The 18,094-nt window shown below is 31.6% G+C and overlaps 1 protein-coding gene across 1 annotated transcript; it reads left to right on the forward strand.

Annotated features, from left to right (window-relative positions):
• Positions 1-75: 75 nt before the first annotated feature.
• LOC150028805 (uncharacterized) lies at positions 76-16,370 on the forward strand. The gene is made up of 8 exons (XM_090300134.1): positions 76-180; positions 266-472; positions 542-802; positions 921-1,277; positions 1,455-1,586; positions 1,675-1,803; positions 15,621-15,685; positions 16,172-16,370. The coding sequence occupies exons 1-8, from the start codon at positions 160-162 to the stop codon at positions 16,368-16,370; spliced, it is 1,371 nt and encodes a 456-aa protein (XP_090156260.1). The 5' UTR covers positions 76-159.
• The last annotated feature ends 1,724 nt before the right edge of the window (positions 16,371-18,094 follow it).

Genomic DNA, 18,094 nt, shown 5'->3' on the forward strand with positions numbered 1-18,094 from the left:
ACTAAAGATGACAAAATACCTTTGTCTATTGATATCCACACTGGTGTGCCCACTGGGCAACATGCAAAGAAATATAGGAGTTATCTCGGAGTACTTTCTCGTGAAAGGATCTCTATCTTAACTCAGTCCTGGGATCACGTGACTGACCACGAGAAAAACATGATTTGGCAAGATATTCTGGTATGTAACTGTTTTTACTTTGCTAAATCTAAAGTTCTTTTATACTTTGTTTTTGTTTATGAACTAATTCTTTCAAACAATGTAGACACATTACAACATCTCGAATGTGGAAACCTTGAAAGCGAAGGTTCTTTCAGATGTGGGTGTCAAGTTTCGTCAGTTTAAATCAAAATTGACAACAGATTATATATATGGGAAAAGGAAAGAAGAAAATCCTTGTGCAAAATATGCATCCATTGATGAAGAAACTTGGCAGCAGTTTGTCAATATTCGACAAACTGAAAAATGGCAGGTTAGTATCACTTTTATATTTGAATATAGTTTATATTAATGTATTACTAAATTTTGAGTGTTATGATAGGAGGTTCGAAACAAAGCAAAAGCCAATCAGGCACATAATGATACCCCACACTTATTGTCTCGTGGTGGTTATAAGTTGCTAGAGCAGAGGATGCTTGAAGAAAAGATTAAAGCACGTTCTACTTCCATTGAGGAAATGAATAGTGTAGATTCTTTAAGACCTCCATCCCCACCACTCCGACATGAGATGTGGAAGGGTGCCCGTATAAACACATTAGGGACATGGAGTTCTAAGTCTACAGAACAAACAGTTGAACGCATTGTAAGTTTGACAATTTCTTTTCAATGTGTTATTTTAAATTCTATGTGTTATTTTAAATTCAATGTGTTGAAGTTTGTCAATTTCTTTTCATTTGTTTTAGGATTCTCTTAATGAGCAATCAACACAGGGGACTTTTAAACCATGTGGTCGCAATGATATTCTTAATGTTGCTCTCGGACGACCTGAACACCCTGGACGTGTTCGTGTAGCTGGATATGGGGTTGGGATTCGGTCATACTTTGGACCTCCATCACACAGCAAGGAACAATTGTCCAATGAACCTAGCCAAGAGTATTTACTACAACTACGTGAGCAGTTAAAGGCTGAGGTAACTCAAGAGCTTAAAGAAAGCTTCATGGAGGAGTTTAGTGCGCAAATGGAAATGGAGTTCAAAAAGCGGTTGGAGGGTTTAGGACACTCACAGCAACCACCTACTATGGTAGAAGATGAACCACCTCCGCCTCCTATTAAGAAAGTCAGCACTAAAGGGAGTTGTTCGGCAGTTGATCTATCAGGGGATGACTTTGGCTCAACTAGCCAATGCGAATTATATGTTGAGTGTAATTCTTTGACCCGATTCGTTGCCTTGGGTAAGTGTTATGAAGGGGTCACAATGTTACACAATGTGCCTCTTCCTTCTAATTTCATGAAGGTCACGGTGGATAAGGTCCTTTATGGTGATCTTGCAGTTCCTGTGCTGACATCAGAGGTGACAATTGTGGCAGAGGCATTACATACTTTCGTTGCCTGGCCTAGACATCTCGTCAGACCTATAGACTCTATGGTATATATTTGCACTAATATTAATAGAATTATATATCAGATATATTACATTCTAACTAATTTAAGTATTTTTTTGTTTTGATGAGTAGCAGGAACCTAAGACAAATCTGCCTCTGGGAAATAAGAAAATAGTCTCCATTGATGATCCTTTGGCGGCATTGGCAGAAGTTGCTACAGCTTTAGATACAACCGTGTTAGAGGTTCCATGGGATGCCAATGTTTTTGGAAGGCATAGTAATCTACCGTTGTACGTTCATATGTCTGATTTGTTGGACCTTGCATCCGGAGATCAAGAGATTAACATAACAGTTCTGCAATTATGGATGATGTAAGTTCAAATTTTAAAATCTTTATACTTTTGATTTATTAAATATATTAGTACTAACTTATTGAAATTTAGGTATCTTTCTGGATTATGCTTTGATGAGGGGAAACACAATATATATGGGTTTTTAGACCCTCAAATCACTCAATCAATTGGAAACAAGAAGTCGGAAACACAAACATACATCACCACTGCCTTAAAGAATGGTGGAAAACACATTTATTTTGCTCCGTACATCCATGAGTAAGTTCTTATTTAATAAGTTTTAATAAATTATTGAAATAAGATAAACTAATTAACTGATTTGTTATACAGGCGTCATTGGCAACTATTGATCATATCTGTTCAAGATCATACCGCTGCATGGTTTTGCTCCTTGCATAAAAAACCTCCTGCCTATTTTAAAAACATTATAGATAGGTACGACAGTTTCATTTAACATTTATTATTACTTATATATTATATAATGTTATGTATTTTAACATGAAATCTTGTTATTTTAGTGCTTACTCTGGATATAATATGTTGTGTGGGAGGAGAACTTCAAACGCACAAAAACTCACTTGGATGTACCTTAAGGTATTTAAAGTATATTTGTTTACTTAATTTAATGTGTTTCACTCATTCATTTAATACATTTATTTTCACATGCAGTCCAACAGGCAACCTGGAAATTATGAGTGCAGTTATTATGTTATGTAGTGGATGTTGACTATTTTGCAAGCTGAAATTAAGAAAGGTTGGGATAAGGTAATACCTCAATACAATAAACACTTTAAAATTTGAGATTTATTATTCATGCACTAATTCAAAATATTTCAAATGTCACAGTTGTTCAACGACCAACACCCGCTAGATTTAGAAGCATTGGAGTATGTGAGAACAACATGGTCAAAATATTTTGTAACCACGTATAACACTCTAGTATAGATAAATCATTACAATGACAAAATTTTTTATATATTACCAAACTTTTTTTGTATAATGTTATAATTTGTTGTATTTAATTTTTATGTTTAAATTATGATTTGAAATGTTTTTATTTTCTGGAATTGAAAACTTTAAACAGGTTATTTGAAATTTAATTTTTTTTTTTTTAATCAAGACATATAACGACGGTTCCACTTGGAACCGTCTTTAAAAAAGCCATATTTATAACGACGGTTCCACTTGGAACCGTCTTTAAAAGTGCCTTCAATTTTTTAAATTCAAAAAGCGCAACACATCTTTAACGACGGTTGTGGGAACCGTCGTTATAAGTTGGAGTTTTAACGACGGTTATGGGAACCGTCGTGAAAAACCCATACCTTTTAACGACGCCGGTAATAACGACGGTTCCGGAATCGTCTTTAAATGTCGATTTTAACCGTCGTTAATTTACCTTTTTGTACTGGTGTCAATGTAACCTTCTGCATCTCTCTTCCTCTCATTATTCTTTTTATCTTTAATCTCTTGTCACTTTTCTTTTTTTTTATATCAATCAAATCACACCATGTAATAGTTGAGTTCATTTCTAACTATCAAATATTTAAATAGGGTCAGTTTATGTTTACTTTAAATTTTTTTATTTTTTTTATAATTTGATCATCAATTTTGATAGGGTTAGTGGAGAAAAATGTTTATCTCAAGTTGGTTAAACTCTTACTAAATTTTGGTAATGTTTTGATATCTTACTTTAGGTTTCTAGATTATTGGAGTGATCCTTTACTTGTATTGAAATTTTCTTAGAATAATAAATTACAAGTAAAGAAAGCTAATTATGTTTTTGGTAGAACCTTATCACAAATAATATAGATTAGAGAGTGATCTGGTTACATTTCTTGATGTTCACACTAGTACAAAATATCAAAACAACAATCCCATATAAAGACGGTTAGTAGAAAACTGTCATAAAAAAATGCGGTGGCAATTTCGTAATTATATTGTGTTTTTAATGACGGTTTCCCTAGAACATATTAAGACGGTTCTAGAAAGAACTGTCATTAAAAACTATTTTGAGAGATATAAAGACGGTTTTGGGAGGAACTGTCGTTAAAAAGTAAAAATACATCTAACTATTACAATACAAGTTTTACATATTTCTATAGAAGCTTAGAGTTTTTCTAAACATTCATAATACATGATTAAGACTTATAGAAATACAAATATTTACAATATAAGTTTCAAATCAACACCCTAAAACTCTCCGGACCCTTCGACACCTGTATGATCATCTTCTTGTGTATGTAGTACATTCATTGCAGTTCAAACACAACAATAAAAGCAAGGGTAAGCTAGTGAAAATAGAATTTTCTAATATAAACAATTAAATCAAAAGAGAAAACCAAATTACATGATCAATTTCTCAATTATTCAATCTTATTCAATTCCCAACAATAAAACAATCACATAAATCTCACATGGATTTACACATCTAGGATATTCAACAAACAACACCTTTTAGAAGACCCATATTGAGTAAGTCTTACCAAAGACTAACACCTGATTCAAAGATTACCAGCGAATCCAAGAGAAAGGATCAGGGTGAGTTCAATACAACCCAAGTCGTGCATCTCATATGTCACGGTGTGCATGAACTCCCCCATGAGCTTCTCACCACCTGATATCTTAGTCTATGTGACTTAGTTCATTAGTGAAGCTCAGAGATCTTTGTTACCACATAGGCATCAATACTTAATACACAACAAACATCAGTCCATACATTATCCTAAATGTATGAATTCAATTTCATACCATTTTCATCATACAATATCATTCAAAATGTCATCCACAACATTCAGAAGTCTATTGAACATAAAAAAGCACTTAAATACTAAACTATCAAAATATAATATTTCTACAAATTTAAATAATATATAAACAAACAACACAATATATAAACACACAACATCTCTGCAAGAAAAATTGAATATTGGAACCACATGCCCTCCACATCCAGATCTTCTAGCCTAGGGTGCTATTAAAAATTAAAGTTAGCTTCCCTTACCTTAATTGATTGCTTTCCAAGCAACTTCTAGAATTTTATCCTCCTAGTCTGGATAAGCTTCAAAATTTAAGGGCCTAATACAAGTTATCCAAACAGAACAAAAATTCAGTATATAGTAGAATAAGTTGAGATGACTACTCTTCTCAACTAATCCCACTAAGATTGAGGACTAAATCTTAAGGAAAAACAGAGAACAAAGGATCTTTAGAGCAAAAATGAACTTACTCTGTTTGAAAATCTGATCGGGTAGAAATGTAGCGGACTCTTAAACTAGTGCAGGGTGTGATCAGATTTTGAAATAAATGAGGTATGGGAGAGAAATTGAAGAGAGAAGGGAGAGGTAAAGTTATAGAGAGAGAGGGGTAAGAAAAAGAAAACAAAAAAATTAAGGTGCGTTAGGGGGGGGGGGGGGTACGGCTATTATAACGTGAGTTGATATTTCACTTATTGAACATCCTTGGTATATAGATACATCTGTGGTCTATATAGTTATTACATATTGGTATTGAAATGAAATTGGATTATTATGGTTCGTACGTGAATTTTTTATATTTATGTTTGATTGTAAAGGAAACTAGATTATTTATAAATTACTAATGTAATTGTTTTTTGTAGATATAATTACCTTATCTGTCCCTACATTTAGGGTCAATATTCAATTTAGTATAGTGGTTTTAAAAAAATCAATTTGGTCCCTATATTTTTTAAAATGTATTCAAATTGGTCATTTTTGTTAAGTCTCAGCTTACGACGCCAAGTGATGCTTATGTGGCAAAGAAAGGTGGGATTGAGAGATGTGGCACACAAACCGAAATTCAACTCCCTCATCCTTTTCTCTTCTCTCTCCAATCCACAATGAGACTTCCACTGCACTTCGTGGTGGCTGTGGCAGTGGATGCGTGGCCGCTTGGGTGGTGAACATGCGCATCGACGTTTGACGTACCAAGACGAAGAAGAAAGGCAACAAAACTGAAGAGAGAATGAAGAAAAAAATTATTAGAAGCAATTCTATTTAAGGAGAGTGAGTTACAACCATTATCATAATCATCATCATCACCATCACATTACATTCGTTCTACTTCAAACTCATTCAATTTCATTCACTTTCCTCAATCTCCAATTCAACTCCACACTTATGGGCGAACACACGCTTGGTCAAGCACAATCCCTAATCAAACCTCAACCCCACCCAGTTCCCTCCTCTTCCGCTGCCGCCCCCGACGACGCTTAGGCAGACTCCGAACTAAACAATGTCCTTCCTCACGCAAACTCCCCTGCCTTGAAAATCCCCTTCCATCCCCGAAAGATCTGGAAGGTCTCACCGGACCCTTCCACATTCGAATCCCAAACCAAACCCTCTAAACCGAGCAAGAGTGGTGGCCAGAGTACCAATAACATTCCGCCTTCACGAGGCATGGCGGTGCTGCCACGCTTAGTGGCACGTTCACTCTCGTGCAAAGGAGAGGTGGAGATCGCGCTCTGATTCCTTCGCAACACGGACCCTCTCCTCTCCCCTCTAATCGACATTCATCAACCCCCAACCTTCGACAATTTCCACACTCCCTTCCTCGCCCTAACACGCAACATCTTGTATCAGCAATGCGCACCCTCCGATCCAACACCACCGTCAATCGGAACACCGCTGCGCACGTTCACCATCCTAGCGGTCACACAACCACCACCACGACCACCGTGAAGTGCAGTGGAAGCCTCATTGTGGATTGGAGAGAGAAGAGAAAAGGACGAGGGAGTTGAGTTTCAATTTGTGTGCCACCTCTCTCTCTACACATAAGCATCTCTCTTTGTCGCATAAGCATATCTCTCTGCCTCATAAGCATCACTTGACGCCATAAGCTGAAACTTAATGGAAATGACCAATTTGGATACATTTTAAAAAACATATGAACCAAATTGATTTTTTTAAAAATCACTGTACTAAATTGAATATTAACCCTAAATGTAAGGACAGATAAAGTAATTATATCTTTTATATATATATATATATATATATATATTTTTTTTTTTTTTGCATGTTAGAAATTTATTTAAATATTCCTTGCATGTGTTTATTTGTATTATGAACTGTGATGATTGTATTATATACACAAACATATATGTAGGAGCGATATTTATAAAAATAAAGATTTTTATTTTTTATCTTTTTTTTTAGAACATTTGTTACATATGATGTGTATGTTTAAATTTATACTTTGAATTTATATAAACTTTATATGGAACCTTTAATGGGTTTATAGTATAGTGTGCAGATTTTTTTTTTTTTTGACTGTTATACCTAACTCAACTTATTTTAAGTTGAGGAACTAATTAAGGAATTGTCTATAAGATAACAGGCTGAATCAAATATGAAAGTAAAAAAGAAAAAATACATAAAATGCAAAAACCTAAAAAAAATATTCATGAAAACAGATTAAAACGAATAAAAAATGAAACAAAAGCAAACGGTATAAAAAAATTGAAAAATAAAAATAAAATAAAAAATTATAGAAAAAGAAAGCATATTAACCCGACTAAAGTCGAGTTATCTAAGTTTACTTATCTTACTTAATAAGTTAAGTGAGAAGAGAACTAATATTGTTTTCAACAACTTAGAAGCCATTTTTATTATTAATTAAAACTTACTACAAATTTATAAAATATGAATAAAATTCAATAACTATAACTCAATAAATTTTATAATGTATAATAATAAATATCAATTCACAATAACATCTTTGTACTTTATCGAAAAGAATATAGTTAACTTTTAAAATAAAAATAAAATAAAAGAAGATGGTAGCATTTGAAGAATTTTGGCACATGAACTTAAATTTGTATTTTGGATGAAGTATAGTGAGATGTTGCAACTTGTACAAAAATCACATGGGAATAAAACCATAATTTTCACGGATCATTGTATATTCAAGTCAACCATACGGAACATGCTGACTCCATGTGTTTCTCACATGCTCCTGCCCCTGAATGCCAAGTGTCACTGTCAATCATTGTAAAAAGTACTGTTATATGCATCATGCATTCATGTATCATGTGTAAAATTTGCCCAACTAATTATAATTACCATTAATACTCTAACATGATTAATTTTTGGTCCACTAATTTTTTATTTAAAATGTAATAAAAGTGTCGTACACAAATTAATATCTTACAATAATGGATAATAGTTAAGAAAACATTAATCTCAAAATAAAGAATTAATTTCACAGCTATATTAAGTTGTTTAATTTTTTAAATAAGTCATTGTGAAAATAAAAACGGCAATAATAAGAAATAATGATAAAACGTAGAGGAAAAATAAAGAGGCTGAGAGTGACCTCAAAAGTGACAATTCTTTTATCTTTGTTCATTGTCCAACATTTAAATATGGACTACTTTCCTTATAAAAAATTATTGATTTTCCCCTTAATCAAAATCTTTGGAAATATCTTTTCATATCCTGGAAAAATTGATAGGTCATTTAATCAAATAATTTTTAAAAATATACAAACTTAATCAAATGATTTCTTTTATTCTATGGCTTAAATGGTATGTGGTAAAAATTATAGTTTAAGAAAGTAAAAACCACTTTTGATAGAAAAAATAAATAAATAAGATGAAAATAAAAACATATAGAATCAAGTAAATATTAAATATGATTGGTTTAAAAAATAGAACAAGAACACGAAGAGAGACGGAAAGAAAAATAATATAAAAGAACTCCAACTTTTAAATTAATTATTTTATCTTTCTCTTCAATAATTTACATTAATTTTATATATTTTTTTTAAAATTTCTTTAACACTATTACATTATTACTATCGTCTTAATTTTTTTTTTTAAAAACATCTTCCTACTTCCAAAAAAATTTAAAACATAATTTTGTATATAAATATTTATTGTCAATTTACATAATTCATTTTTTTATCAGCAATTTACATAATTCATAATTATATAATATATAGATTCATATCTCCGAATCTTACATTTTAAAGAGTATACATATTTTCGTGTCCGTGTCGTGTAGTTTGTATCTATGCTACATAGGTTAATATTAGTTAGACAAATACTGAACATTTTAGTTATTAAATTATTATTTTTATCAAGAAAGTTATAAAATAATATTTTTTTTCTAGAATATTGTTGTTATTTAACAAATTTATAGTGATGATTTATATAGAATTGATTAAATAATTAGAAATTTGGAGAGAATGTAAGTCAATTTACAGACTGCAGGTAAACACACCTTTACTACAATTGCCCTTTTTCTCTTACCATTATGATTTGTTTGAGTTTGTTGTCTTCGGAAAAATAAGATGGAAGGGAGTGATAGAAGGAAGTAAATCACTACAAGAAAATTATGAAATAGAAATCAATTGTTAGAGACCAAAATAATTAGTTGTAATAGTAACTAAATTAGAGACCATTTTAGAAACTAAATAAAAAATTGGTTTTTAAATTAGTTTCTATTATTGTTAAATAGTTTCTAAATTGGTATCTAATTAGCAACCAATGTTTTAACTACCAATTATTTAGTTTCTAAATTTGGTCTTTAAAACCTTGATTGCTAATTAGATACCAATTTAGAAACTATTTAACAATAATAGAAACTAATTTAGAAACCAATTTTTTATTTAGTTTCTAAAATGGTCTCTAATTTAGTTACTATTGCAACTAATTATTTTGGTCTCTAAAAATTAGATTTTATTTCATGATTTTCTTGTAGTGAATTAGGAAGGAGACATGTTATTTTACTTCTTTGATAGAAATAGTATTTTAGTATGTTGAATAATATAATTTTTTAAGTTATTGATTTTTAGAATAAATAGTTATTTTAGTACCTACTTACTATTATGAGAAAATGAATGAATAATATAATTTATAGATAAATTATATTTAAATTTATAATACAAAAATTAATTATGATATAATTTTTTTTAATTATTGATATTTTTCTTAACAAATATTAAAATTTAATGTAGAGATGGAACAATCGGTAGTTGTTGAAATAGGGTTAAATACACTAGGAAAAAACGAAGAAAAAATATTAAAAAACTAATTAAGATAGTATAGAAATAATAGCTTACATATCTAAATTATATGTTCTTATTTATAATATAAAATACATAAGAAAAACATACCCCGTATTCTTCTACTATGTCTTCTCTCTCTCTAGTTTTCTTTTCTCTCATTTATCAAAATTCTCTCATCCATATCTCATTTACTTCAAAATCTGATCACACTCTACAATAGTGAAAAAGTAAGAGAATATTTCTACCTTATCAGATTTTTAAACATAGTAAGTTTTTATTTAACCTAAATATATATTTTTTTCTATTTTTTTATGATTTGATCATCAATCCTAGTGGGACCAGTTGAGAAAAGAGATTCTCTCAACTTAAAAAAGCTCATACTAAATTTTGGTGATATTTGGATAACTTGTTCTAGGTCCTTAGAGTTTGAAATGACTTCTGCTTGAACACGAACTTCTTTGGAATAAGAAATTATAGGTAAGAGAAACTAACTTTAACTTTCAATAGTACCATATTCTAAAATATTTGAATGTAAAGAGAATGTGGTCTTAAGTTTCAATTTCTCTTGCAACGATGTTATTTGATATATTTGTTTGATTATATGTTGTGTGAACATGTAGAAATATTAGATTTTGATCATTTGGTAGTTAAGTGTTGTTTTTTATGTTGAAAAGGTTCTTGAATGATATGAAATATATGTGAATGATGAAAATTATATGAAATTAAGGTCGTACATTTAAGATAATATATGAGTTGTTGTTTGATAGTACATTAAGTATGAAAAGTTTATGTTTGACATAAATCCTCTAGCTTCACTTATGACATGTAAGTCACATAAACTAAGATATCAAGTGGTGAGAAACTGATAAGGGAGTTCATATACATTGTGACCCGTTTTCGACACATGGTATTATGTTTGGACTTATCCATATCCCTAATGTATGGATTAGATGTTAGTATCTAATAGGGACATACTTAACAAGTCTTCCGAAAGACGATGAATCCATATATATTCAATATATATGATTGAAATGAAATCGAAGTATTGGAAATTAAAAAAAAATCAATGTATTGTGATTGCAAATGGATCCATGACTAATGAAATCAAAGTATGGTAGATTGAAATGAAATCCAATTATTGTGATTAAAAATAGATTCACATGAGGTATATATATATGAATGATATAATTGATAATTAGAATTTTATATGACAACATTAGCTTGCCTTGTTTTTCTTATTATGTATGAATTATACTACGTACACAAGCAAATATTCATACATGTGCAGACTTAAAATATTTTAATTTGAATTTTAGTTCTATAAATACTTGTATTATATAAGTTTTAATTATGTATTAGAAAGATTTTTCCAAAAAGACTCTAAAAATTTCGTAGAATATATATTGTAATAGACATTAATATTTGGAACGTTGCATAAAATATTTTATTTTGTCAACTCGTGATAATAAAATCGATTAGTCGTAATAGTTTGTTCAATTTTTGTACCGGTTGGGGTCGATTGAACCACGTCACTCTCGACTGGGTGATGAACGACATTAAAGAACAAATTGCCAATAAATGATAAGTAAAGAAGCATTCTACAAATTCGGGCTGCATATGCTCCAAATATACCTTCCTACAAATCCGGATGCACCTCTTGTAATCAACTACCACTGATTTATTGAAGATATGTGCCAAATATGACCCATCAAGCAAATAGCCCATTACCACTATAAATAAGCCATTTACAATGGAGTAAGGTATACTTTTATCAATCTTACAATACATACTGTAACATCCTTATTTTTACCCATATTTGATAATATATTAAGCATGTAATATCTAATCAACATATAAACATGTACTACTTTCTCATATTATATCTCAAAATATATCCCTCTTCTTAGGGATTTTAATATATAGACAAAAGTTTAAAAACAAAGCATCCAAAAACAAAGCATCTCATCCTCTGACTACTAACTGTTGAGCTCTATTACCTGCAACTTCATCTACTCCTGTGTAATTACACGATCATCACAGATTAAAGAAAGCAAACACAAACAAAGAACATGCTAAGCTAGATATAAAAAAATTCTATATAATTTCAATTTCAAATTAATAAACATAATTCATCAAGTCTCATACAATTTCTCAAATCATCAAGTGTCTATTAAAATTCACAATTCATCTTTCACATGTCAGACAACTACTGACTCACAACACATAGACACTTGACTCTATTTCCGAAAGACTTATGTATTGAAATTAGCATCTTGAGACCTGCACCTTGTTAGAATGGATGACTTTAAACTAGAGGGGGGTGAATTGTTTAAAGAGGGTTTTCGAAAACTTTTAAGCCAAGAATGAAATTAACTCAAGAAACAATTGATAAGGAATCCAGTTTGCCAAAACAATAAGCAAAAACAACAGCACCAGAAAAACAATCGGTTGTTTCGCAGAAACAATCGGTTGTTTATACCAGTTTGCAAATATTAAAACTGAATTTAAAGATATTAAGGATAGAGAGAATGCACACAAATGTTTATACTGGTTCACTCTAAACCCAGAGCTACATCTAGTGTTCTCAGAAACCACTGAGGAATTCCACTAAGCAATCAAACCTAGATCACTTACAACACAACCAAGAAAGTGACCTTGATCCCCTCAAGACACACACTTCTCTTGGCCAACACACCAACACTAAGAATGCTGATCTTGATCCCCTCAAGAACACACATCACTTCTCAGCAAGCACACAAACAAACTTGTTCAACAAAATACAAGGATTACACTTGTTATAGAAGCAAATCTGAAATCAATACAAGCAGAAATCCTATCTCACACTCTTTGATCAATCTCAATCTCTAAGCAATCTCAACTCTTTGAAAATCAGAAATTTATTGATCAAAAGATTGTTATTTTTCAAATCTGTTTTTCTGAATTTATTCAAAGATGTTTGTTATCAAATCTTAAAAAACTTATTCATTGCATTTCAAGATTGGTCAAAGCATTAAAAATTGGAGCGTAATCAGTTAAAACATTTAATGCTCAGTCAAAGCACAAAACAGTTTTTCTGTTATGGTACCAAAACAAACAATCGGTTGTTTCCTCGATTGTTTTGGTTTTAACAGTTCAACCATTTGAAAAACAATTTTCAATCTTTTCTAAAAACATCTAAGTATAAAACAATCAGTTGTTTCAACAAAACAATCGGTTGTTTTTCACTTAGTTTGAAAAACACTTTTCTTTTAAAAGATTGAGAATGCCTATGCTTTGGATTCAATCTAGAGTGGATTACAAAACTCAAACTACCCCAGATCCTAACTAAGACAGCTCAGCAACAACAAGCACAGCCAAGCCTTCAACATCCTTCAAAGGGTTTGGATTCTTCAAAGCTTGAACACCACTTGGTTCAACACACCTGTCATACTACTTGTTGTGAAATCCACACAACCATGCGTATAAACATCTCAATATCTCATCATCTAGTATGACAAGGTAAATTCATATGACCTGAAAGACCAGATTATATTTCAAACCGCAAACAAAGTCATATGAACCTCCATCGATTCTCACCAACTGAATAACTTCATCTATGTGATTCCATTATATTAGTAGAGTCAGGATGTCTCTTTACGGGCCTGACAAATGAATACACCTGATAAGTGCCTAATTTCAATAATATTTTTTATTAAAATATAGGCACTTATGAGTATTAATGCTAAAATAAGTATAAAATAATCCCTAATTTTTGAATTTATGATTTTTTACATATTTTATGATCTTTATTTCAATAAGAATGTTTTATAACCAAATTTGGTGTTAATTGCAGGTTTTTAGGGAAGAATAGAGATGACTGGGCTAAAGAGGAATAATATAAGCTAAAAGGAGAAAGCTGAAAAGCCCGAAACGCACAAAAGCGCAAAAAGCCTAACTCAGCATCAAAGCATCTCGCTCAAGCGAGTCCATTCTCGCTTGAGCGAGAATACTCCAACAACATTGGAGAAAATCAACGCTTTGCTTGCTTAAGCGAGCTATTTCTCACTTGAGCGAGAAAGTGCCAGAAACATTGGGCCATTTTACGTTTTAATCAACAAGCCCATCAACATGACGCAAGATTAGGTTAGAATCATAAAAAAACTTTCTAGTCAAATTTAAGATTCTAGATCAAGAATTAGAAGCAAAACAATAATACCAATAATCAATCAAGAACAAAATATTATGCTTAGATATCACCTCAATGCATAAGAGTTTGAATAGATTACTCCAAAATCCACAAGATAGAATTAGCCACACATATTCTAACACCTTTTATTCTCCAAAATCCACAGGATAGAATTAGCCACACATACAAGTCACTCAATGGTGTTTTCCTCTCAATCTTGCACTCTAAAAACAATGTGAGGCTCAACCCTAGAGTGCAAGATTGAGAGGAAAACACCATTGAGTGACTTGTATGTGTGGCTAATTCTATCCTGTGGATTTTGGAGAATAAAAGGTGTTAGAATATGTGTGGCTAATTCTATCTTGTGGATTTTGGAGTAATCTGTTCAAACTCTTATGCATTGAGGTGATATCTAAGCATAATATTTTGTTCTTGATTGATTATTGGTATTATTGTTTTGCTTCTAATTCTTGATCTAGAATCTTAAATTTGACTGGAAAGTTTTTTTATGATTCTAACCTAAACAATAATACTTAACATATTTGAGTGCTAGGAATAAACTTGATATGTTAATTGCTATCAACGTCTGATCTTGATTCTAAGTTGTTTTTAGAAGTATGCGAGGAATCGATATTTAGGAAGCATCTTAATAATTTTATATGCGAGGAATCGATATAAATGATTTTTATACAAGCATCAATATCAATCACAGGACACCGTATTATCATGATTAATCAAAATACAAAAGAGTGAGAAAGATGAAACCCAATCCCTATTTTTTCAATTGAAGCAATGACTATTTGCCTTGTTTTCTTGTTAATTATTGTCATCATTACACTTCTCAAACCAGCTTTTATTATTCTGTTTTTATATTTAGCAAATATTCTACTTGAATATTCAACTGTTCTTTGTGGGTTCGATATCTGTCCTTAGGGACACATTATTACTTCTGACAAAGCAGGTTCGATATTTTGTTTTTGTCGCGGTTGCTGGGGAACAATTTATTTTTTTAAGTATAAATTCCTAAATATTGTGAATATGCTAACTATTTTTATTTTTTGTTAATAGTTCTCAATTTTTTATATATTAGATTATTGTGTTTATATTTTTTACTGCTTTTATTTTGTTTTATTTACATATTTGTTTTAATTAATTAATTTAATTTTATTATATATTTAATTTGATTTGATTCTATTTTAATTTGCAAATATGTTTTAAATTTTGTTTATATTGGTTTATTGTGTTTATTTTGTGTATTGTTTATTTTTCTTTATTTTATTTAATTTGCCGATTTGTTTTTATTTTTTTATTTTTTTTAAAATTTTTAAGATTGTTTTTCTACTAGTGAATCCTTGTGTTAACCCTTGAATTAGCTGTCTTATATGATATTGAGAGGTCAAATTCCCAAAGACCAAGTATTAATTGAAGCAGAGATTAAAAGGGTAGCCAAAAGAAATAACAAGACAAAGAGAAAAGAGGACAAACTAGAGAGTAATTCTCAACCACTTTTTCTTTTCCCACTAATATTTTTTCAGGAGGAAAGCAATATGGCAGAAGAACAAACACCACCGCCTAGGAGGACACTTGGAGATTATGTCATGTATTGGGGACCAAGGCATTTTTCTAGTATTGCAATACCTACTACCACCAGGGCCTTGGAGATAAAACCTGCTTTCCTTAGTCTCATTAGTACCCATCAATTTACAACAATGGATCATGAGAATCCATATACTTATTTGTCTACATTTTATGAATTGGTGGGAACAATGGGCTTTCAATAAGGTGATATTGAAAATGTTTATATGCACTTGTTTCCTTTTTCATTGGCAAGAAAGGCTAAAAAATGCCCCAAATCACTTCCAAATTAGAGCCTCACTTGCTGGAAGGATGTAAAGGAAAAATTTCTGCAAAGATTGTTTCCAATCTCTCGCTACATCAAAGCAAAGTCTGGAATTTATATGTTCAAACAAGGAGCAGATGAATCTTTTTGTGAGACATGGGGGAGATTTAAAATGATGCTTAGAAAATGCTCAAATCGTGGGTTTGAAGATGTTGCTTAACTAAGCATATTTCTTAATGGTCTTAGATCTGATACACAGATGCTCCTAGATGCTGCAGCTCACGGCACAATGATGTCTCTTAATGTAGAACAAGCATCACGGATTATTGATGCATTGACATCAACTGATTATCATGCCCAACATGATAGACAAGGTACTCAGAAGAAAGGGTTGTTAGAGTTGACTTCAGATGCACTCTTGGCTCAAAATAAAATTCTAATGTAGTAGATTGAGCAACTAACTGCACAAATGGCTAAATAATGTTGTTCATTCATCATAAAGTCGGAGTCAACCAATGAAGTGTGACTTTTGTGGAGGTGATCATCCCAATGGTCACTGTTTTTATCAAAACAATTCACCTGAAGCTGAGGTAAATTACATGGGTAATCAGGTGATGAGAATCAACTAAAGGTGGCTTTTTATAATGAAGAACAAGATCATTCGCCTTCACATTTAAAGTTTTTCTTGTTAATCTTTGCAAAAGATAAAGCCCAAGCCCAAGCCCAAGCCCAAGAAGGCCAAAGCCCACAAAAGCCCAAAGACCATCCCATGAAGGGCAAGGCCAAGTTTTAAATAAATATTGTTTAGAAAGGTGCTTAGAGGGAAACATTAGAAACCTCTATTGTTAAAGCATCTTTTAGTCTTTAGTTAAGAGTCTTAGGGGGGGTGTATTAGTAGATAGGTGTAGGAGTAGAATAGGGGGTGCCAAAGTGAAGGAAGGGATCACACCTTCCTTGCTTGGCAATTAGCGCCGGTTCTAGATGGCTTTTGGAGGGAATTTTGAATTGTTTAGCTTTCATTTTTCAGCACCTTAGGCTATAAATAGAGGTGCCTTCCTTGTAAAATTCAGATTTGATTTTATCTAAAGAAACTATACTCAAAATTGGAGTGAGCATTTGGAGAGCTTTTGAGCTTCTACTCTAGTCTTATCTTGAAGGACCATGGTTTCCTCAAGTGGCGGCTTGCACACTCATCTAGGAGCATCCATTCTTCTAGTGGCGTGATCATCCAACCATTCCTCCATCTTCATGAGCATTCTCTTCTCCTTCCTTTCTTCTTCTTCAATTTGTTCATGTAGCCTTGAGTTTTGAGTTGTTTTTGTTTCGGTTCCTTTAATTTTCCAGCACCTATTTTCTGTTTGCTTCTTATTTCTGTTCGGTCTCTTCTTTTCATTCTCCTTTGTGGATTCAATTTGACAATATTTGGTTCAACCAAATGAGTTTGGGATTTGGTACTTGTTATTGGTGAGTTCTTGATTTTAGAACCATGATCCAACTTCTAAGAAAGTGCCTCTATATTTTCCAGCTCAAGGTGATTCCTCAAAGTGTCAAGAATCTTGTTCTATGTGGCTATTGGAATCACATCATGTGGTATCATGAGTCTTAGGTTCTTCTTGTTTAATTGTTGAGTTGTGTGCACTTTAATTTCAAGAGCTCTTTAATTTCTTGCAATTTAAGTTTCTGTTTTAGAATTTTAATTGAGTTTTCTTGCTGTTTTTCTTTTGCTCCAAGTGTTTGTGGAAAGGTTTATGGCACTCATAATTCTTATGAGTATGGTTGCTCTTTTGGAATGGCATTATCCTTCCTAGAGTTTACCTTAAGCTTCCTTTCACTTGTTACAATTTGTGTTGTGTCTTTTAATTTTTGAATCATGTCAAGTTTTGTCTTAGTCATGTTATTCCATATATGTCATTACTTCTAAGTAGTACTTTTATTGTTTTGATTGTTTCTTGCTTTGGTGTCATATAATTTTCTGATTTGATGTTGATCCTTTGTGCATTTTCTTTTTAGATTTGAGTTCATACTTGTATTCTAGACCTATACAAGTTCCAATACATCATTTTCTATTATGTCTTTGCTAGTTCATCATCCTGTTTTTTATTCCTATTAGGATTCCTCTGTTTTTGAAAAAGTGCTTACTGTTTTTCCTTATTGCAACTGATTTACGTA

The sequence above is a fragment of the Phaseolus vulgaris genome, chromosome 3, assembly GCF_051622355.1.
Source record: "Phaseolus vulgaris cultivar YP4 chromosome 3, ASM5162235v1, whole genome shotgun sequence".
NCBI classification, from domain to species: domain Eukaryota; kingdom Viridiplantae; phylum Streptophyta; class Magnoliopsida; order Fabales; family Fabaceae; genus Phaseolus; species Phaseolus vulgaris.